The sequence below is a fragment of the Meleagris gallopavo genome, chromosome 17 (genome assembly GCF_000146605.3).
Source record: "Meleagris gallopavo isolate NT-WF06-2002-E0010 breed Aviagen turkey brand Nicholas breeding stock chromosome 17, Turkey_5.1, whole genome shotgun sequence".
Classification (NCBI taxonomy): domain Eukaryota; kingdom Metazoa; phylum Chordata; class Aves; order Galliformes; family Phasianidae; genus Meleagris; species Meleagris gallopavo.
The window spans coordinates 2,431,147-2,453,682 of record NC_015027.2 but is presented as its reverse complement, the minus strand read 5'-3'; the positions used below and the strand labels follow the sequence as shown (position 1 = coordinate 2,453,682).

General features: G+C 41.3%; 1 protein-coding gene across 8 annotated transcripts in view; it reads right to left on the bottom strand.

Moving 5' to 3' along the window:
- Positions 1 to 22,536, bottom strand: part of GALNT9 (polypeptide N-acetylgalactosaminyltransferase 9) — a 230,371-nt gene that overhangs the window by 178,368 nt on the left and 29,467 nt on the right. For all 8 annotated transcript variants that reach the window (XR_004161565.1, XR_004161564.1, XR_004161563.1 and 5 more), the window contains 2 exons: positions 5,464 to 5,630; positions 3,265 to 3,439 (listed from right to left, as the gene is read on the bottom strand). Coding sequence is in view for 1 of the 8 variants with exons in the window: in XM_031555946.1 (XP_031411806.1) it covers positions 3,265 to 3,439; positions 5,464 to 5,630 (342 nt within the window). In the remaining 7 variants the exon portion in view is untranslated. The remainder of the gene's footprint in view (positions 1 to 3,264; positions 3,440 to 5,463; positions 5,631 to 22,536) is intronic.

Here is a 22,536-nt window from a genome sequence, read left to right as displayed (position 1 = left end):
CATGTTGGGCTGTCTCTATCTCTCTCTGGTATATTGAAATTTTTTGATGAAATGCTCTTACTCCTCTGCTTCCTTTTGTCTGACAAAATTTTAATTACTACAGCACTTCATATCTCCATTTAATCCTCCAATACTACTTCTGTGATACGTGCAAAATCAAGTCCTAAGCTAGAAAGCAAGTATAATACTCTATCATCATGTCTTCTTTTACGGCTCCTAGCATCCTTTTTATGGCTGCTAATATATTGTGGTCTCTGCCTTTCTCTTACTGACTTCTGCCCTCCTTCACTCAATGTGCCCTTTTCTCATCGACAGAATTAACACCCCATTTCTTCTCTCGCTTCTTTCCTGCTCCCAGATATAATGTAGCGAAGTTCTTTCCTCCTTGTCACATTATTCCTTCCCATCTCTCAAAGACAGGAGTCTGTATAATGTTCTACATCTTCTGCAATATAATTAGCAGCCAGGATGCAATTGTCTGTGCTCAGTGTTACTTGTGTAGTGCTTCATGCACAGCAGGTGGACCTAACACAAAAGTCAGAGCAGGAGTGCTGAAATCTGCAGGAATGAAGGGAAAATCAAACAGTACAAGCTTAAATATCTCTTCAGGCATGAATGTGCAACCTTCCTGGGAGATGGTTTTTGTGAAAACTGTAGTGTCTGCCTTTCCAGTAAACTGTTACACACTGGCCTCCTCCCATGCCTCCATTCCTCTCCGCTCCTGCTGTCACAGCAGCAGTATTTGCTCTTACTGCCAAAAGCCTTAAGGGGAACGGGTCAGTAGAAACTCTTTGCTCTGTGCTAACACAATTTAACACCTGAGAAGCAGAAAAGCAGCAATTAAGCAGAGTAAGATAAATAATTCAACAGTTAATTTGACCTGCCAGGTTGTGGAGTATTTTTTAAATATCCTACCATATTGTATTTCCATTTAGAAAAAACGTCCCTGGAGAGTTATGCTGTGAGCCTTTGAGTGCTATTGCGTGATCCAAGGCAAGAGCTCACCCATAATGGGATGACTGTTGCTTAAAGAAAAGATGTAGGTTTTTTTTATTGTCAGAGTTCTGCATATTTCATGAGAAAGTGATGAAGTCCTTTTCTGATTCCCTTTGAATTTATCTGCCAGCTGATTAGGCAGGTAAAGCAGCCACAGAATGGAAGACTAAAATTACACTGCAGGTAACTGACTGTTAGATGGAACACAAACCAAACAGAAAGTTAATGCTCTTTTCTGTGGTAAAGGAATTGGCTGGTTTTTAATTGCCTCACAAATAATCCATAGGCAGTTCTGAGTGGGAGTAATCCACGTGGCCACTGAACACATGAATACACTCAGTAAAAAGGGGAAAATATTCACACAGGATAAGACCTAGCAGGAGAATGGGACACCAGTGCTTTAACAAGCTACTCCCTCCTGACTACCAAGTTGGTAGAGATCTTGAGTGGGGGTACTGGTAACCTGGTAGGAAAAAATAAAGCAACCCACACAGGAAATCTTCCAGTCCCTCCTAGTAAAAGGAGATAAGATGAAAACTGAAATGACAGGCAAACACACGATGCATGATGGGTAGAATTAAAACTAGGGGGAGATGGATAGGATGAGGATTGAGATGGCTGTCAGCAGCACCAAAGAACAGAGGAAACACCAGAAAGGAACACTGAGCCTCCACGTGCAACTCAAACAAGTGGATATATTACATTTCTGTATACATTTGCTATTCTCATCCATCTTCTGCAGCTACTCCAGAAGCCAAGTGGTCTCAAAGCAGCTGCACAGACTGGCTCAATAGTATTATTGAGACTTGTTGAAAGGAGAGTACACCAGGGAGAATGAGGTAAACGCAAACACTTTTTACCTTGGATACACACACACATTCATTTACTGAGCAGTCCATGAACTTGCTATGCTGATTTCAACTCCTGACATTAATGCAAAGTAAGCATTAAAGAAAAATCAACGAACACGGCCAGACGCAGCCACAAAACCTTTGTATGCTTACAGACACCACTGCCTACTTTCTCTAGGTAGAATACATCAATAACATATCAATGTCCGTTACAAAATAGGTAACAGAATTCCCTGCAAGTCTCAGAACCTGCAGCTCAGGACTAAGCACCAGGAGCACGCTCTCCCCAGCACCAGGCTGCAGCCTCCAGTTCTGCCCAGTAGCTGATATTACCTGACATAAACTTTTCCAAGGTTTTCAAAGATCCACCTGCCTTAAAAGTAAATAAACAAATTAACGTCTTAAGCTTCTAAAAATTAACTATGACTGCTATTACAGTCTCTGATGGGGCAAAAAATAGGGTGAATAGAAACCAGGTGCACTTTATTGCATCTTCCATTCATGAACATACAAAAATAAACACTCCACTCCTTTGCAATTAAGTTGCTTTCTGGTTGCAAGTATAGCTAATTTTAGTTTTAATTTGGGGATCTCTCTCTCAGAACTACAGAGTATAATCAGCTCCACCATAACCCTCCATCATCATTATGAAATACCAGACTCTCTTTGGAAAATACACATTTTACATAGTGAAGGTCCCACCAGCCCTTTTTCAGCTGACTGCGTACTTCGTTCCTTCAGATGAAAGTTCAGGTTCTGGTAATGCCAAATATTGGCCACTAAGTGGTGCTGCGAAGACTTCTCCATCTGCACATCTGGTCCATTAAGATCGAACTGGTGCTAACCACAGCTAATACTCTTCCTTTCCAAGACGGAGAGGATGAGCAAAGGCACACTGATTTCAAGTCCCATTAAAAATACAGGAAATCTTTCAGTATTTCCTTCCAAATGTAAACGTAAGAACATTTACAAGCAAGTCAGATTTATACTCAAGTTTGTAAGAAGGAAAGAAAGAAAAGGTCAAGCAGATTAAATAAAAGCAGTTGAAAACATGCATCTGCCATGAGCAGAGAGCCTCCCTAATGGAATGTCCACATCTGTCTGCTTCAGAGGCTTTGCATTCATTTCAGTTTAAATTACTTCTCTCTCCACTAAGCTGCACTAGTGCAGGGACAAATGCTTTCCCTATGAATCTTGCAACCACTGCAGAAGACTGTTGGCAATATTGCAATAATCACAGATATTATTCAAACGTAATTGCTAATGTGAAAACACAAGCCAATAGCTGTCTCATCCATACAGGTCTTCAGCTCCCCTGTCGAGTGAATCTTTTTCACAGCCTGTGAGACACAGGGCAAACTGTAATAGCATGGTATTCCCTATTCCCCACTCCCTATGGAAACAGCCAAGGACTTACCAGCCAATGTTGAATTCCACATGAGCATCAAAGAACCCAACAACAGGAGAGGTTGCAGCTTTCCAGCCTTGGATTCTGGCTCGAATCAGTCCCTCTCGTTTGTTATTGCGCACTATTTTCACCAGACCTGGGTATCTTTTATTGACATACTGGTCCAGGTTAAATTTGAGCTCAACTGCAGGGGAAAAAATAAATAATAGCCCACAAACATTCAGATTGAGATCACTGCAACAGTTTTGCAATGCTGTGCTTTACTTTGATTTATTCTGCAACAGATTCTCAGTCACTTTCACAGATACAAAGCAGGTACCACAGCTGTGGGACAGAGCAATTCCTGAGATACCAGCTCAGAAAAGAACATTACACATCAGAGTATATGCTGTTAGCCTTGCAAAGATTGAATATGGCATGAAGGGTCTGAGCATTGTTTTGAAGAGCTGGTTTGTCTAAATATCTTAAAATAATTACAGTTCTAATTCTCTGATGATTTGCATTCGGTTGCAAGTGGCCCCTGGTGGAACAATTCTGAACTTGGAGCAGAGTAACATGGGAGTTATTGGTGTTTTTGGGGGGTCTGATTTACGCTTTTTCTTATTGAATTAACTCTAAGTTTTCCCTTAAATACTATTAATATTATGTGATACCAGGCTTCTTCTCTGTTAAGCTAAATGGATCTTGAAGATTTAAAATAGACTTTTCTTTTTTTCATTTTCAGGCTTTAACCACAGATAGAGCTGAACTTGTTCACTCCTTCATTTCAATAGGCTTACAAACAGGCAAATTACTAAAATGGTCACTGTATTTTTTAAAAATCAATCTAGTTTGGTAATTCATTTACACTACAGCTTACTCATAATGAAGCTTTTACTCAAAGATATTTATTAGGAAAACTTAGGAAGCTTCCACAATATCAGGAGCCTCATTCTGCTGATCTATGTTACACAGTAGAATCATTACCATCCAAATAAAAGACCTGATAAATCTCCACTTATCTAGAAGAATGACAGAGAAAAGCTATATAAGAGTTCACTGAGAAACAATGAATCCAATTCTCTTCTGCATTATGCTGACTGAAACCCTTTGTAATCTCACATAATTACTCCATAGGTTACAGTGCAGAAACTGAAAGCAGAATTGGACAAAAGGTTTCTTAAAACTCCCTATTCTGGGGCTTATTTTTGTTTTAGTGATTTGTTCTTTTGAACATCCTTCCTATCTGGGCATCTTGAAGAAGAACAGCATCCAAAAACTGAAAGATTTAAAGTTCTTGAGCTGTGGCAGAAATGTCCAACTTGAGCCTTAAAAAAAAGAAAAGTTGCAACAGTTCTAGAAGATTCAATTATAACAATTTAAAACACAACAATATTGCTGATTATCTGTATCCTAAAGGCAATTCCAACCATCCTATAAAATATATCGATCAGTAGCACCCCACGTGCTCACCAAGAGTCTGAGTTTTGATGGCTCTCACTGAAGTGCTATTTTTACATTAAGGAATGACAGGACCCAAAAGTTACATGCACTTTGTACCCATTCTACTGTTGCATTTGCAAAGTCTAATTTTTTTCCTACCAAAATGAAAAGAAAGAAATCAGATTTCATAACCTGTGTAAACTTGTGTGTAAATTGTGAAGCAGCAAAGTGTGCTTCCATGTAAGATAAACCATTTGCAAGGAGAATCTGTAACTTCACATTCCTCTGGAAACAGAACTTCAACTTTTGGTCTACTGATATTGATATTGCTCCGGCTCTCCAAGTTTGGAGAAAAGTTTTGTCTCTATATAGAGATTGCTTATACAAATGTCATTAATTCTGTGAGGATTCCAACAAAGTCAACAGGGCTTATTCACAGAGTATTTATTTCTTATATAAATAGTTACTATTTACTGACAGCTTTGTGCAAGTGGCTCACTGAATCACCTCCTCATCAAACACAAACTCCTGGAAATTCTGACTTTGGGGGAAGTATGTTAACTTATACCAATGTGTGGTCTGCCTTATTAGCCATTATTCAGTGGTTGTGAGCACTCATCAGCTCCTCGAGCTGTTTAATTACACGCCAACCCAACGCTGCTTCATCCAAAGATAAAAATAATAATAATATATAACGTAGAAGTGACAAAACTCTTTGTGATTTGTATTTCATGTTCACAAATGACACAAGATGTAGAACTGAGAGGAAAGCTTATGTGTACTCACCATTGTCACTGTTGTCATCCACCAGAATGATCTCCTTGAGCAAATGTGAGGGGGTGTGATTCACAACACTGTGCACGGAGCGCAGGATGACAGACAGTGCCTCGTTAACAAATATAAAGACCACAGAGATCTGAGGCAGGTCATCTGTGTAGGTCATCTGCTTGCACCTGAAGAGAAGAAAAGAACAATTAAAACCCAAGCAGCCAATGAGAGGTAAAATACACCGCAGAATGTCCTCTCATCTTTCATTGCTCTCCAGCAAATAGGGGTTTATAGGCTTTCTTACTTCAAATGAAGATGGGGTGAAAACTGAAAAGCAGCAACATGGCTAGGAGCAGCTAACTTCTTAGCAACCAGGCGAAAAGCAAAGCCAATCTGTATATACACACTTTTTTAATGGTTCTCAGTCTCTGGGGTGTGAAAATCATCTCTTGAAAAACAAAAGAATATCAGAGGTTTTGCTCATAAATATCCTGGAGAAAGCCCACAACCCCATAGCTTGCTTGTGCTCCAAGGGCACCCATGAGAAAGCCTGCTGTTAATCTGTAATTAGAATTCATACTTTTAAAACCAGGACCTTCTAAAGTGAACCTTGCCCAAACAGAGCACTAGCATCACTTTCTGATTCTGCAGCTTGTGCAGCAGTAACCAATGCACGGGGTTTGTTGAACATGCAAGCACATACTGAAGTATTTGCAAAATGAATTTGCTCCACCTCAATATGCAGCTACTCCCACTTACGCATCTTATCATAGATAACAGTCCATGTACCTCTGCAACACCATACTGCCTTGTTTTAGGAGAATTCTCTCCCTCTACCACAAAGGCCAACTATAAAAAATTACCTACATGTCCTCACAGTCAAAAGCCATTCTGAATTACCATAGTGATTTCTGAACCTGCTCTCTAAAATACTGCTAATTGCATCAGAGGAAATGACTTTTCCTGCTCTTATCAAACTTTCTGACCTCTTGCTTATTACTTTGGCATAATGATGACTCTTTCTATCCACCACCTGCAGTCATGGCGGTGGAGAGAGCGGCAGCCACTTGACTGTTGGATCACCTTTGGAAATCTGTCATGAATTCTAGTAAAGTGCAATTATTTATAATTCCTACCCATTCCTGCACTATTTGCACAGAGACCTGATGACTTGCCATTGATTCCATGGCTACCACAGCTGCTAACTGACAGCTCACTTGAAGGCCTGTACCATTGAGAGGACCTCTGTGTAGAACTTCAGGCTAAGCTGCATTCTTACACAATCTAAACGTGCACCTGAAAGAAGGACAAAGATTTACAGGAGGTGTGAACACTCTGACACAACCTCCTTTTGGAATTCCTCCTTGAGCGTGATTTTCCTCTTGACCACACCAACGTACCAAAGAAGTCCGTTAAGAATGCTTCAGTAACACGAAAGAGCCATCAGCTAAAAGCAGGGATCTTGCAAGATTTCCCCTGACGAGGGACATCTTTGATCTGACAGCAATTTGCTTCAGAGCCTCACTTTATATCAGCAAATTGCATGCCAGTAAATCAGGTTGGTACCCAAGAGCTGGGTGTGCTGCCAATGGAGCGAGGCAGAGGGCAGTCCTGCATGGGGACCCGGAGCCAAAAGGGAAGAGAGAAAGTGAAGGAATTGTGTTGAGAGCTGCAGAGGGCAAGGAGGCTGTGGCTGAGGAGGAGAAAGTGCAGTGAGAATGAGGGCTGCCAAAGCAGCACTGGTAGTGTAGAGAGAGACAAGCAATTCAAGGCAAAAAGAACACAACATCGGGGGCAGAGAGGCATGGGTAGATGGACCAAAGTATTTTGTCTAGGAAAAATTGGAGCCTCTAGAACAGCACAAGGCCTCGATGATTTACGCTGCGCTTCATCTGACTTCTGATCAAGAAATTTTGCTGAGCCTTTCTGGGGTAAGAAGTATTTCTTTTTCTAGTAAGTACACTGGAACACTTGGTGTGGAACACCCAGCCACACTGGATGCTTTTATAAAGGGCTGTTTTGAATTTATCCCTCCAAGGCTAAATAATTTCCATCATTTCTCACCGCTGTCTTCCTTCCATCTGTTGTCCCCTTTTTCTGTTAGCAGGACATAACCAAAAACTCCATTATGTTTCTATCTGGAAAATGCTCCAACCATTACACATTTGAATATTTCGACTACAACTACAGCAGGAACATCTAGATGGGCCAAGGCAAACCTCAGAACTTAGTGGTGGTTTAAATGCTGCTATCATTTTACTTATTACAAGATGAAGAGCTGCAGAAGCAGCTGTCTGCCTGAGTAAACTTCTCAAACTACAGCAGTGATTTAGGAGTTCATTTCCTAAAGATTTGCAGTCAACCTTGAACTCCCAACTCCTTAAGTCACTTCAGAAAATGAGATGGATGTGTTGAGGTAGTCAGGAGAAGGCAGTGGTCTACTAGCAAACACTTCTTATGATGTCTGAGAGCACCAGCAATCCCAGACCAGAGACCTCTTCTTAAAAATCAGAGGGTGCTTAAGTGCTTTGTTGGATTGTTGCCCAAGCCCTTCCCAACATATTCTGTAATTAGATAGAAGCTGCAGCAATTTACAGTTAATACTTCCTTCATTTCAAGAAACTCTAACCAGCAATTAACACTCTGAACCAAACAGTGACATTAGCAAGTCACAATCAAAGGTGCTCCACCATCAAAGCACAGCCATGCCCACTGTATGCTTACAGCCCCTTGACAGCCTCACTCCAGCTGGATGCCGACAACAGACCAAGAGCATTGCATGGAGAACCGAATCCTTTGTCAGTGTCAGGAAGATACTGAAGTCCTCCTTGGTGCAGCCCTTGATTTTGGCCTCAGAGCATGGCAGAGATGTTCCCGGAAAAAAATAAGGCCATAACCAGTCCACTTACTTATAACAGCAAAGGACATTCTTCCAAAAAATGGTTGGAGTAGAATCCTGGAGATGGAGGGAAAGCATCAGAACCAAAGAAATTACCCATTTCTGGCAGCCCTGCTGCCAAGCCTTGCACTCGGCCAGGAAAGGAGCAGGGTGCTGCCATGCCCTCTGTTTCTCTATACTCGGTCTGATCACGTTAGGAACTGTGGCTATCGGATGAGGGAGGACAATTACAGTATTGAAAACAAATTAACCAGCACTACTGATTTAACCAGCACTACTGATCTGGGAGAGAACAGACAGCATAAGTTTGACCTACATATCAGTTAACAAAGGTCTAAGCTGGCCAGGCACGGATCATGTTTAATGTTCTCATGATGTTAAATTGCGGTTGTAAGCCGTCTCAGTGCACATCAAAGGATGTGAGCCTCACACAAGGAGTACTGTCTCTCCAGGGCAGATGAGCACAATGTAGAGAAACACACCACTGGATGCATTTAGGACTGGTGGTTCCAAACAAAGGCTGATGATGCCATGGCTAATCAGTTCCACGGATCAGCTGAGGATGGATTAGATCTGATATGTGAAACAGCCCTTCAGGCATCTTTCATACAACACGCTAAGCATCAAACCTAAGGCATGCTGCTGTTGTCTTGGGAAGAGTCTTTGAGAGTTCTTGCTCTGCATTGGCTACTGCAGAGCCTGGCTGGAAACCCAGAGGTATTTCCTTTGCACATGATAGAGAGCTTGGTGTCAGATCATTTCTCTCTACCCTGAAGATGGTTTTCACTCATCCCTTCCCTTGCATTGAACCAGTTCCTTAAATGAACATTTCCAAGCCAGCCCCTCGAGCCCAAATGTGAGCACTGTCTGTGCAGGCACAAGAAAAGAGGGAAGGCTCTTCAGCTTGGAAATAGAGCCTTGGACATAAATCACGTACTAACACAAAGAAGGGCACAGATTAGAAACAGAGACAATGAGAAAACAAAAGCTGTTCAGCTGAACAGCAGCCTGCTCATGGTAGCCTGTGAGCTAGTAGGCAGAAAAGAGAAAGATATTTTCTTATGTCTGAGCCTGCATTGCCCAGTTGCTGTATTTTCTCTATTTGTATCTGATCCAGCAGAAATATGTGCCCTCTCTTTATGCTGCTCTTACAGTCCAATTGAGTTGCACTATTTTTTTGAGCAGCTGACACTACTGCTGTGCTGGTAGTTCAGTGGATTACCAAGGAAAGGAATTCCTACTCTCTTTTTCTGGCTTTCTCTTCTGTCTGTATACTTGCTAACACCAAAAATGAGTTCTGCTTGCAGATCCTAATGTACTGAGTTTAGAAATGGATTAGGCAATACATTTAGAGATTTCTGACAGCTTTACCCTTCAGGAAGAAATGCAAACAAAATTAAAGCTGCTTCATGAATCTTTAAAGTATTTAATACAAGACATGTTTTTCCAATGAACCACTGGGATGGAAATGATTGTGGGTTTCTCTCCTTCACAAACTTGATTGGGCATGCAGAAATCTCCTCTGCAGTTCTGGAACAAAAAAAGCCTCAAAGTGCTCCATACCCTGAGAGCTGCAGGATGGTTTGCATTCATGTTTTAAAGCCACAGAGATGGAACGGGACGCCCACAAATAGATGACCAATGAAAAGACAAACATAAATATTAAAATATAATGGATTCCTTGTTAATTAGTGCTGGCAAATACTACTTTTGAACATCAGGTCAATGTGTATTTTGAATCCAGTTAAACCAAAGGCTCAGATTACTCTCACATACAAGGTTACCTTTTAGTACCTAATGCTGCTCTGATTTAGTAACCACAGACAATTTACAACAGCTAAATCTGTAAATTTAAAGGCCAGTTCAATACCTCCTTTATTTCTCCAGAAATCTGCTGAGCTTTTGCAAACAGTGCTAGGCGTATTAGAACTTTCCAGGTGCAGAAATAAACTATCATTACTTTTTGTTCGACGCTGGCAAAACAGTGAAAACGTGACATGTTGCAAATATCTCCTTCCCCAGCATGAGAGTCAGTGCTGAGCTCATGAGACTGACCAGTCCGTGGCAAAAGGCAGTGACAGGCTACAGAACTGATTAGCTTCACGGGTCATGAATCTGTCAGGCCGAGGGCTCCAACTCCTTCCTAATTAATTCTCCTTCCCCAAAGGTGTTAACTGTGTAAAGCCATAACATTCTTTTTCTGTTGAGGATGGATTTTTCTCCTCTATCCCAAAGAAAGAAGAATAAATATTGAACAGTTGGGTGCAGGGCCTACTTTTGCTTTCTCTTCCTGTTCCGCAGCTTAAGGAGGGCACTGCAAGAATTAAATAACATAAATACAACTGAACAAGGAAGCAGTGGCAGAACACTAACACTCTGCATGTCTTGAGAGAAGAGGACCACTGTAATTAAGGGCCAGGTTAAAAAAGAAGCCACGGCTGCTTTCAGAAAAAGAAAATATCTGGTAAGGCGATCGGTGCCTTTTCACCATGGCTACCCCTTCCTAGGCTATCCCTTCCCAGCGTTCCCATTATGGGATGGCCTTCACTTTGATTTATCATACAGAAAGAGCATCAGCAGCTTTTTTTTTTTCTTCCAGGATTTATCTGGGAAAGCACAGGTGCAAGATATAGTGCAATTCCGGTTCGTGCTGTAAGCTTGTTAGTCTAGGCAGCTCCATTAAAGGGTTTGGGGAGAGAATGTTTTTCCTCCCTTGAGTGACAGCTAAATAAATTGGGATAGTTCTCTCTCCACCTCTGCAAGCACTATGACACTCCTGTATGTCAGTATCTGGACACTGGCATTGACAATGACTTACTGTGGCCATCAAATTTTAGGAATCTCCTTAACTGTTCTTCAGCACAAACTGTTCCTCATCCCACAGCACTTTGTACTACAGGGGAGTCAAGGCAAGTCTACTAATTTATCTGGTACACAGTGATACTGATGGGCATTTTCAGGGTTACAATTAACAGATCCTACATCTACCCCACGTGATAAGAGTTCCTAGCAGCATTTTTCTCTTGCCTCCTTGATGCACTTTTCCTTATTCTGTACCCAAAAGTCTAATCATCACTCACAGTCATCAGAAAAAAATGTCAGGCCAAATCCTTATTTCTATGCTAATCACCTTAGCAAAGAAAACTGTCCTTTAATATTGATCAGAAACAAATTGTGGAAGAAACTGATAACATATTTTCTATCAATTATGCACTTGTTCTTAGCAATCACTCTCCAAAGCTCACCTGGCATTGCTGTGGTTGGAACCAACTTGTCCAGATGCATTGCAGCTTTACCATAATGTGCTGCATACAACTTTAAAAATAAAGTTTTTCAACAGTTCCTAAACGTAACCTGGAAGAAGAAGAATTGCAGCCTGTGGAGGCTGATTAACCTATGCTGCATTAAATAAAGGCCAAAATAACAACCATATCCAACCACACTGATGCCCCTTGCAGTAGGGCCAGGAGTGTCACAGCACACATCTGTTCCTGGTGACTTCCCACCTTCCCTAGTTGAACAACTGCAACTCATGCCTATGGGATTTCCAAAAAGAACAGCAGCAGCCTTTTTATATCTTAGAATGCTCTCTGTCACACTTCCCAAAGAAATAGCCCAGATGTACAGGACTTTCTGTCCTATAATACTTCCATTTAGAAACATTTCAGGCTGGCAAACTGGCAGCTCTGCAGGTAAGACAAAGCTCCTCATGAAACTGCAATGGTGCTCATCAGAAAAGACTTCATGAGAATCAGACATTTATTTTTGTCCTTATTTGGTTCTTTTTAAATGCCAGCTCAGTGCAACTGGGACTAACTTCTCTGCATTGTGCAGTTTGGGTAGGAAAAAAAAAAACCCAAAATAAAACAGGACGTTGATTACCATTCTACTGGGCTTAATCCCTTCCTTCTATAGGATAGATTACTTTAGGTGCATGGTAGAAAGCTTTGAGAACTGTCAATAAGAGACTGATGAGTGACTATATATGCACAATGAACATACACAGCATGAAGAGGTCCCACTTGCAAAGCCCATTAACCCTTCCATTGAGGATTGTTGGACCTCTCAAAAGCAGCTGCCACACACATCAAGTAAGAGGCTCTGAGTTTCAGTGAGGTATTTCTGGCTTTCCTCGGGGAAATAACACCATAAACGTGTCAGCATGTCTCATAAACATATTGATTTATACACATATCAGTGCTATAAAATAGTTCCAATGGCTTTTAAAACAAGCACCTTCATTAACACAAAAATGGGTAAAAGCACATGTTCAGATCCTGCTGTAGTATTTGCCTCTTTTTTTGGTAACAACTTGAATCACCAATACATTTTGAAATACCATCTGTAAGGAATTTCCACCCTACCCCCTAGTGTGCCCATTCAGATCTGCCCATGGCTGGATGCATGCTGCATCACAAAGCATTAGGCTGATTGCAAATTAATGGAGAAGTTGAAATCTGCTTTCCAGTGCTCTTCAAAACTCCCCAAAGAGAATTTAAATTCTCAATGTGACTTTATTTTTAATGGTACTAGACATATTTAAGGAAGATTCCTATCTAAAGTTCAAGTGACATGTATTCTGCCTTTAGATGATTTATTAGACACTAACAGCTTTCTTAGGCTCTCAAGATTTCGGAAAGATTCTGGTCCTTGTTCCCACTGGATTTTTAGCTTGCACCCTTCATAAGTAAAAACTAGACAAGTGTTGTGTACACAGTGGTGGTCTTATAAAGTGCTGCTTTGAGATTGGAGATGTCTTTGAACTTGAAGTTCAAATGGAACACAAACATCTCTGAACCCAATGAATTTATACTAAATAAAGGCAAAACCGAAGGAACTTTTCTAATTCACAATAACAGTCATTCAATGCCAAGTTCTTATCAGCAAAATATATTCAGAAATCATTACCTTTTTGCATGACTTTTTCAAACTGAATTCTGGGAACTATACTCTCTGTGTAGGAGACAGAACATACTTTCACCTCAGTGCTTTGCCAAAACCAAGACCTGATTCCTGCTACCCTGCGTCCTTCTGCCCCAGCCTGCGATGTGGAGTCAGCTCTTCAGCTGCATTTCTGACAGCCTGGGGATGCAAAAGCAGAATATGCATCCTAAAATACCACCTTGTATGGCAATTTCTCACCCCTCACACTTCAAGCTAATGACATACGTAAGGAAAAAAAACAAAACCAAAAAACACAGAGGAGATGAAATCAAAAGAATAATTTTCAATAAATGCTTTATAAGAGTAAAGTCACTATTTCCTATTTGCACAGAAGCATTTGCCATATCCTTGAAGCTATTCGTTATTCAGATAATGATATGTAAATACAGAAAGTTACCCTTGATATTAAAAAATCGCTGCAAGTATTTAATGCTAAAAATTCCAGGTAGCTCTGTTCAGTTCTGCCTATCTCAATCCCTCAGCCGGCACTCTCAGCGCTGGACAGAAGCTGAGTATCACTGCTATCGAGAAATGTAGGGCAATAAAAAAGTTTTCAAGGTAACTGCTGCAGAGCTCTTCACAGATTTCATTACAGGTTTGCTGTCACGTTGCAGCGTGGTGGTAAGGAGGAGGATAGAGGAATGCAATCATTTTCCGCTATTACTTCAGCTAACAATGTTTTTTATGGTCTCGGGAGGACATACAACAATGTTTGGCAAACAATCTCTTCTTTAATGGGCTCCAGTGTTTTTCACAGGAGAGCAGCTTTAATCTCTGGTCCAATCCAGTTATGCAGCAGAATGTTTCTTTATATCTATGTACAAATACAGGATGGCTGAAGGAGTAAACAACTAAACAGAAGGTCGGTCATAAACGGAGCAAACCCATCCCTCACCGCCTGCTGAACATGTACTGAGCAGCTCTTACTGCTGCCCTGCCCCAGCAGCAACAAGACCAGCGGTGGCCCCGAAAGGCAGCACTTCCTCAGACATCTCAGAGCATCGAGGTGATGCAGGAGTCTGTTTGATTAACAAGCAACGGCCTTGAAATGTTTAAGCAGCAGTCACAGGGTTTTTCCTCTAGCTTTAAATAGATCGGTTTCTATCAGAGTGAAAACGGACCCAAGTTTATGGTATGTGGGAAGAATTATGGTTCAAACAGAGCAGTGTTCCAAGAACAAATGCATAAAGAACATTGATTTAGCACTGAAAATGGGAGTATTAAATCCATGATGTTTAGATGCTTTAAATGAGAACCTGGCAGCAGTTGCAGCGTGTTTATGAAAAGGCATGGCAGGCAGGCAGGGAGGACAAATGAAGGTGCATGTGCCATGTGCACTTTCCCCATCACACAGAGGGAGGGAACTGCCCGACAAACTGAGCCTCTTTAACTGTAGATGATGGAGCACATCTGGAGAGCTCCATGGACTCGGGAGCAGAACCCTGCAGATTAAATCACTGGGCAAGCAGCTTTGTGAAATCCTCACGGCAGTTGGATACTGAAGTGCTGATGGGACTTGACTCCTCTTTCCATCTTTCTCAGGGACAAGGCAGGATTGTTCTTCGATTATTATAAGTACTTTGCAAAATATCCCATTCAAACAAAGCAGTTAAGCATGCCTCATATTCACTGGGTTACTCATACACTTATAAGTAGGAACATATTTAAGTGTTTCATTGGACTTGAGCCTAATCGCACTTTTATAGCTTTTGTTTAAATTAAAGGCTAGCTAGAGGTGAGCAGCACAGTATTCAACTATTTCATGCGTTTAGAAGTTAAATGTTAAGAAGAATTTCTTACCCTCTAATTATTTCAAGCACTTCAGAAAATCTGCATTAGATTCCATTTTTGTTACCTCTAGAAATAAAAACATTAAAAAAATCCCACATTTGCTGTCTAGCATGGGACTGGTATCTAGGGTGCACACTTCATAACAGCAAAACAGTTTAACACACTGGGAACTTTTATATTTACGAGCTCTCATCCCAATTCAGAAAAGAGCAGTTCAGTGTGTGCCTTCTTTTCACTGTGGCTGACAGAAATCAGGCACTTATCCTGACCATGCAACGTACTTGAGTGTGACTTCAAATATTTGACCAAACCAGGTACAAGTGCTTGGCTTTTCACATCTCCCATTTCAGCAGGTTAGCATTCATGCACTGCTCCTGCCCAAATCTGCCTGCTTAGAAGCAATTCCCTTTGTTATTCTGTGCTGTTTTGAAGTCACATCCTCAATATTTGAAGAGTGAAATTAATTTGCCACCAGAAAGAAAAGTAGCACTAAATGCTCTGCACAGGAGGAGCAGATTGTTCCCATTACCTGTCTGCCCAGCAGACTGAAGCTGTGTTCACAACCATGTCCTTCTTCATCCCCCACCTACAGACAGACACATTCAACCTACTGCAGCCGGGCTATTTGCTCAAACCATTTCACAGGGAAACTTTCCCCGCTTTGTTCCCAGATCTGGGATTCCCAGATCTGTCAGGCAAAGAGCTGAGTGCTCCTCTATGAGCAAACAGAATACATATTCCTCACCACTTGGGTACACTTGGGTTAATAACACCAAGGCAATAAGCCACTGAACTAGCTGTAGGTCATGTATTTATTTCCAGGCAGTGTAGAAAATACAGGAGCAAAGCTTCGATGTCGTTTTTATCTCCACTTCAATGTGAGCTGCACCATGACCCTCTGCGAGAACTGTGTCCGAACTGAACATCAATGGAAGGAACGAAAGCTACAGCCGCTCACTTTGTGGATAGAGGTAACTAAAAGTTTACTGCTTTCCTTTGGAATTTAAGGGGTACAGCCCACCTCAGCAACAGCACCCAAGGGTATTTTGGTGCACTGTTTTAATTACTGTTGCTGCTATTACAATTATTTTACCATCACTCAAGTCTGAACTGCCACTGCTGCCAGGAAGGTCTGCTTCACACTACCCCAGTGGCTAGCCCTGTGCTAGGTCATTTTGAAGACAAAATACATAAATGCAGACTTAACATAACAGAAGTCTTCAAGTGTAGAACAAACAATATACTCATCCCTTGGAGCAAAGAAAATAAACTAATTAAGGGACAATCTGAAGGCAGCTCACACAGGTAAAACGCAGCTCCACAGGGCTCTGTTTTGAGGGAGCTTTCTGCATAAGCAATACAAAATTAGAGATGAAATTTCTTCTAATTTCAAGTTACCTCATGCCTTGTGTGTGTGCTGCTAAGACCAAGAGAGTTTGGATTTCACTTGATGTCTGCATGGCAGTCGTCCTCATTTTCTCTGTGTAATTCAGACAAGTAGGGAGAGGTGTGTCTGCCTGGGTTGCCAGCCCTGCTGTTCACCACTGAATGGCTTCTTGTCATTGCTTAAGCAATTTCTTTGTGATCATCAACTATACTAAAATCTGCTGCAGAAAACAGAAAAGATGTTGCCTCCCCTTCTGTCACTACTGTTAATTTTTTGGTGAGCTAGGACCTCCCAGCTTCCTTTCAGGGGAGGAGAGATAAGAAACACTGATTGGGAGCATATTCCCAATGCTATTTTCATGTACATGCCAAATAAACATACCAGGGTTGTCAGAACGGCAAACTGAGGATTCTTAGCTTTAGAATCTGCAGCCCATAGCAAGTGCCTTGGCAAAGGAGAACTCTGCCTCATATAATCACTAACTACAATCGTAGGCACTCATCTTTCTAAGACAGAGCATATACTTGAACACTGAATGAAAAAAATGATACACATGCCGTGCTTCTCCCCAGTGACCCTGCTGTTACAGTACTTCAGCTCGTTAAAGTTCCATTACAAGCTTCGTGTGCTAAAGGAAATTTCTCAGTTGAATCTCCACAGGGCTCACAGGGCTGTTCCTTCCAACGCACAGAATCGTCAAGAACCACAGAAATCAGGAATCTGATTTTACACCGCATTTCACACACTGATCTCCTCTTATACATAGAAAGTGCATTTTCTGAGCCTTAGGAACACACACTGTGAGCTGCCTGCTCCACCAGGGTCGCTTGTACGTTCCTAGGCAGACAAGAAAGAGATAGCCAAGCCTGACGTGGCTCTGGCTTTACAAAAGAGGCATGAAGCTCCTCAGGGTTTGCTCCATGTTTCAAGAGAAGTGTCCAGGTGGGGACTTTGAACTGCTGCAGGATTTCTTGAAGCCAAAAGGATACAGATCAAAATTGCATGCATTCACCTGAGCAGTCATTTCTTCCCATGATCGCCAGTTGGTTAATCAAGGGAAAATAGGGCACAGACTGCACGGGAAGCAACTGTGCTGGGACCTCCCCTGGAGCTGCACCAGGCAAGGTGACCTGCTTTGGCAGAGGTTTGTTTCTGAGTCTACAGCAGAAGGTTTAGAGGCAGTACAACAGAAGCCAAGATTTTTTTCTCAGAAAGCTAGAGTAATGGAAAATAGAGGCCCATACTTCAACATCATAAAACTATCAAACAGCTTTTAAGTGGCAGGTGCTGTTTCAGAGAAACAAAACCTTGGAAGGCATCTAGATCAAACTACCCAAAACAGGAAGCTCACATTTGCAGCCTGCAACAGTCCAGTACCTCTGGCAAAGGAGAGCTTTAAGAGTCTCTCATTTTTATTAGCACTAAATTCACTCAAAACAAGAGATACGGACAAAACAAGCAAGAAGTGACACTATTAAAATGAAACATGGCATCAACTTGGAGTCCACAACTCAGTTTTATTTCAGTCAAAAGAGTAAATTGTCTGACATCTTGGCCTGTTCATGTTTTTGCTGCAAAGACACAAACAACAACTAAAAAACCTTTAAGTTATTTGACCTGAAACCTTGACTTTTTCATACTGTGAAACAGACCCAACTGCAACGAGTACCAAAAATCGATTATTTTAAAAATTACGTCATGAAGAGAATTGGAGATAATATGTATCCATATCTCACATCATCAGCTGAACTAAATTTGCATGCACATTTTAAGCAAGAAAAGGAGAACATCATCTAAAACATCAGAACTCCTTCAAAGCTGTAAGAAAGATATTGGGTGTAGTGTAATAGAGATACATGTAAGATGACATAAAAGGAAAAGAAACACCACTCTGAATTCATTGCCTGACTTGTTCTGTTACCTCTTTTCATTCTGTAATGTAATACCGTGGAGTGTAACATAACATGACAGTTCAGAAATTTACAGGAATATCGTTTTCTCCCTGGAACTGATAGTGGGCAACCATCAGACACAGGCCCAGGGGAGGTACACGGAAGAAACTTTAAGATGCTAGCACACATTTGCAGACACTTAGCTGCAAGAGAATAACACACGCAACTTGAAGATAGCACCCCACAATTGCTCTTCTCAAGGGGAAAATATTCCTGCTATGAAAATATTACAACTCTGAAGTTCAGAAAATTACTACATTCTACAATAAAAATAAAAAAAAAAGTGGCAACGGTGTTTAAGGTACCTGTAAAGGTGCAGGTCACATGAGACACATTTAGTTTTATGATCTGTAAGAAAAACTGAGGATGAAAAGGAGATTTTTGCTCATCTCTTCCATTTCTCTCAGCTGAAAACCACGCTGCCTCCAGCCTTGCGTTGGACAAGGATCTTGTCCAGCTTGCCAGTGCTGGCAAGCTTGTCCAACTTTGCAACTGTGGAAGATCATTTTTCAGTATGTGTTACTAATGCAGAAGTTCCCTCATTTCCTTATGCCTTGAAGTCCTTAACATTCTGTATTGGATTCACTTGGAATCCCATTTAAACTGTCTGCCCGAGGTTTCCAGGGGGAGATCTCCGGAGGACATTACATACTACACACATCTAAAGCAATGTTTCCACATCTTCTCCTCCTCCACTGTATATAAAGGCAGCCTAGTTGACCACTTTAAATTATATGTCTAATTGTTAGTCACTGTTATGCAACCCACCTTAGGTAAGTTATTCATGCATTCAAGCGTACTTTCTGGTGCAGACAAATTACAGGGAATGGCTTCCAGTCTTACTGCATTTAAACACAACACTGCAATCAGTTATTGTTCATGCTCCCTAGTTAATCAAATTCAGCCTCCACTAAATCTACATTTATTAGTGCTGACAGTCAAGCAGAACTCGTCTTCAACAATTAATATACAGAAAGACACTGCAAAAATGTAACAAGAGGAAAATTACTGCATATAATGTGTAAGATGAGTTTTGGAAAAGGTTGTTAATTTTTGTAATTCTGTTTAATTTAGACTTGCTGATACTCTTTTCATTATCCAATGGACCACTGTTAATAATCAAGGTCTATGTTACATACTTTGTAGTATAATTAAAGTTGCTACTTAATGGGAAAGCCTAGCTAGCACTAAACAAAAGAGAATCAATAATGAATCAAAACGGGAAAAAAGCTGAGAAAATTTCTACTGAATATCAGAAGAAGCTGTAGAAAACTCTGGCACTGTCTACGCAGACGTTGTGGAGTGACTTTCTCTATATGTGTATAGGTGGGTAGAAGGCAGAGTATTACTGGGCTCAACCTGGGCAGTCTCCTGGTCCTACCACATGGCCATGCTCTACTGTTGTTGATCAAGCAAAAGCAGTCTGACAACCTTCCTGATGACCAGCTGGCCTCAGATGGTTGGAAACTTTCTCAATAATCTGTTTTTATTATTGGAAAACAGAATCATAGTGTAATCAGTCTTCTCACTGGAGAAATTTAACATTGCTTAACTAATTAAAAATCCAAAGACCTACTGGTAACCTGAGACGCTGGAAACAAAATTTTAAGTTTGCATTCCCATTAACATACTGTTAGAGTCGTACTCCAGCAGAGCTTGGGAGAAGACTTACAGTACCTTCATAACTAGGATCAAACAACAACTCAGGTCTTGGTGAGAGCTGTGAAGGTAGAGTACAAATGCAGGGTCTAGCTAAGGCACCTGTGATCCACAGAGAGTTTCCTTTGCCAGCCAAAGGAATGGGTGATGTTTCCCTTCCTTTGTGGGCTTGCATAGTTCCAGTCTCAGTCCTTCACAGTCAAACAAGAAACACATCTCAAATTGCAGCTAAAAGCTTTTGGCCTATACAGGGGTACACAAATAAGCACAGCTGGCCCAGAGGCAGCAGTACAAGCAAATTTAGATTGTCAACTGATATCCCCAATAAGCTGAGTCAGAATCACAGCGCCAAGCAGTGTGAGGTGGTCAGAGCCCAGCTCTCCTCAGAAGCAGCAGCACAAGGACTTGCTCAGCCCACACCAGTCCCTTCTACTCCTGGGCAAGGCAGAAAGGCAGCACAGAGCAAGCACGCCTCCATAGGCACAAAGGTTCCTGTGCTCTTGTTAGGGAAACACAGCCTGAGGAAATCCCTGCCTGCATAACCGAGCAGAGCTGGCCAAGCTCTATAGAAAGTCCCAGAGCACACATATACACGTGCTCCCTTTGGTCTGTTCAAAATCCACATCTGTACATTGGTTTGGGATCTAATTAGAACACTTCAGATAGTTTCATCTCTAACACAACTTCCCTTCAATAAACAATCCCAATCTGTTGCCCAGAGGTGATTCTAGCCAGTCCATTTTCTGTGTCTGGTTTTTCCTCTCTCTGCTTCGTATTTGCAGTCAGAACGTAATTTTTTTTTTTCAGAATTTTAACTGCTTTTATTTTATTTATTAAGAGGGGAAAAAAAGGTTGAAAAATTTCCTATTTAAAATAAGCCTCATTGAAATTAAAATACGCTTGTACCTGTACTGTGATTGTGAAACACTACGCTGAAGGAGGAACTGTTTAATTTCAATGACTGTTTCACTTCGTTTCAACCCGACATTAATCTGAAAATATTGGTAAAGGCTGTTGTTAGAAAAATCATTATATTTAAGCTAAATTTTTCATGGGAATCTAAATGTTTAATAGGTCCAAATATTTTTTTAAAACAATCATTTTACAGAAGAAATTTGGTCTGATACAGAACATAATTTCTTCCTTTTAAGTTGCTAATCAGAAATCCTGGTTCCTTAACAGCCTTGGATCCATTCCAATTTAAATGCTTCCTGCAAAGGGGACCACAGCAGTGCACTCTGGTCAACCTGGGGGGAATCTTAAAGGTAGTTTGGAGATTTTCCCATCATTACCATAAGCGATGTGAAGAACACGCTGTGTCCCCAGAGGATTTGAAAACTGGGTCGTGAGGCAGAGAAAGCTGCAGGAGTGGAGAAAATCCAACACATCAGGTCCAGCCCTCTCCAACGCACTGATCCAGAAGCTGATGCTCTCTGAACACCACCTGCCTTGATGGTGAGGAGCTGCCTGCTCCATGGGCCCCCAGCAGGGTACCAGGCTGCTGCTCCTGCCCTGGTGACACAGAGCTGGATAACGTGTGCATCATTTGCCTTGGGGATGCCTCAAAGGTCACAGTGAGCCTGCAGAGTTCTGCAGCCTGCAGGAAGGGCCAAAATTATCTGCATCCTCCAAAGCCAAAGCTCAGCACTGGAGCACCATCTCCTATAGAAAGGCTGTTTCTACTGCTGGCCTCAGACGAGCTGCGGTTATTAAACCCTTGAATGAACAAATCAGATGTCTATTTACCAAGTCTGCCCCTTGATAGCACTATTTGATCAATTCCAGAATCCTTTCTGATAGGTAATTAAAAAAGCTTTTCCTTAGTTATAGTGTGGAGTGAACCATTAATTACACTTCAGAGCCCCAGAGATGCAATTCTTTTTCTATTGTGAAACTCTATAGCGAGCCATGAAACGCCTGCCTCTATACAAGGACTGAATAAATGAAAGTAATTTCCTCGAGACCTAGATTCCTCTGCTTTTTATGGCTAAAGACTTGAGTTGCCTCAGCATTAATAAGTTTGTTCTTTAGGGTTGAATTTTCTCAGTACAAACATCCATGGCCATAACACAAAGAAATATTTTCTTTGGCTGATAGAGCCAGCAGACTGAATCCATTTATTAGTATTATTGTTATCACTGAACTGCCACAGTGCTCTTGGCATCGAGTTGCACAGAAAAGATCAGTCACATTGAAGATCTCCACCAAGAAGCGACAATTTCTTGTCAAAACCAATTCAGCCCTTATGGAAGCTCCAGGATCATATTAACTTTCCTCAAAAGTACATGTAATGCATCACAGCAAGTGGTTTTGACAAGTGCATGTGTGCATATGTGTGGATGTGTTTGGCATGCAGAGAAACCCCAGAGTTATTTGAATTGTAAAGTCAAATGTCAGGAAGTTAGAGAAAGCTGGATTTACAGGTGTTCAACCTGTTTCATTCAACCTCTTGCAATCCA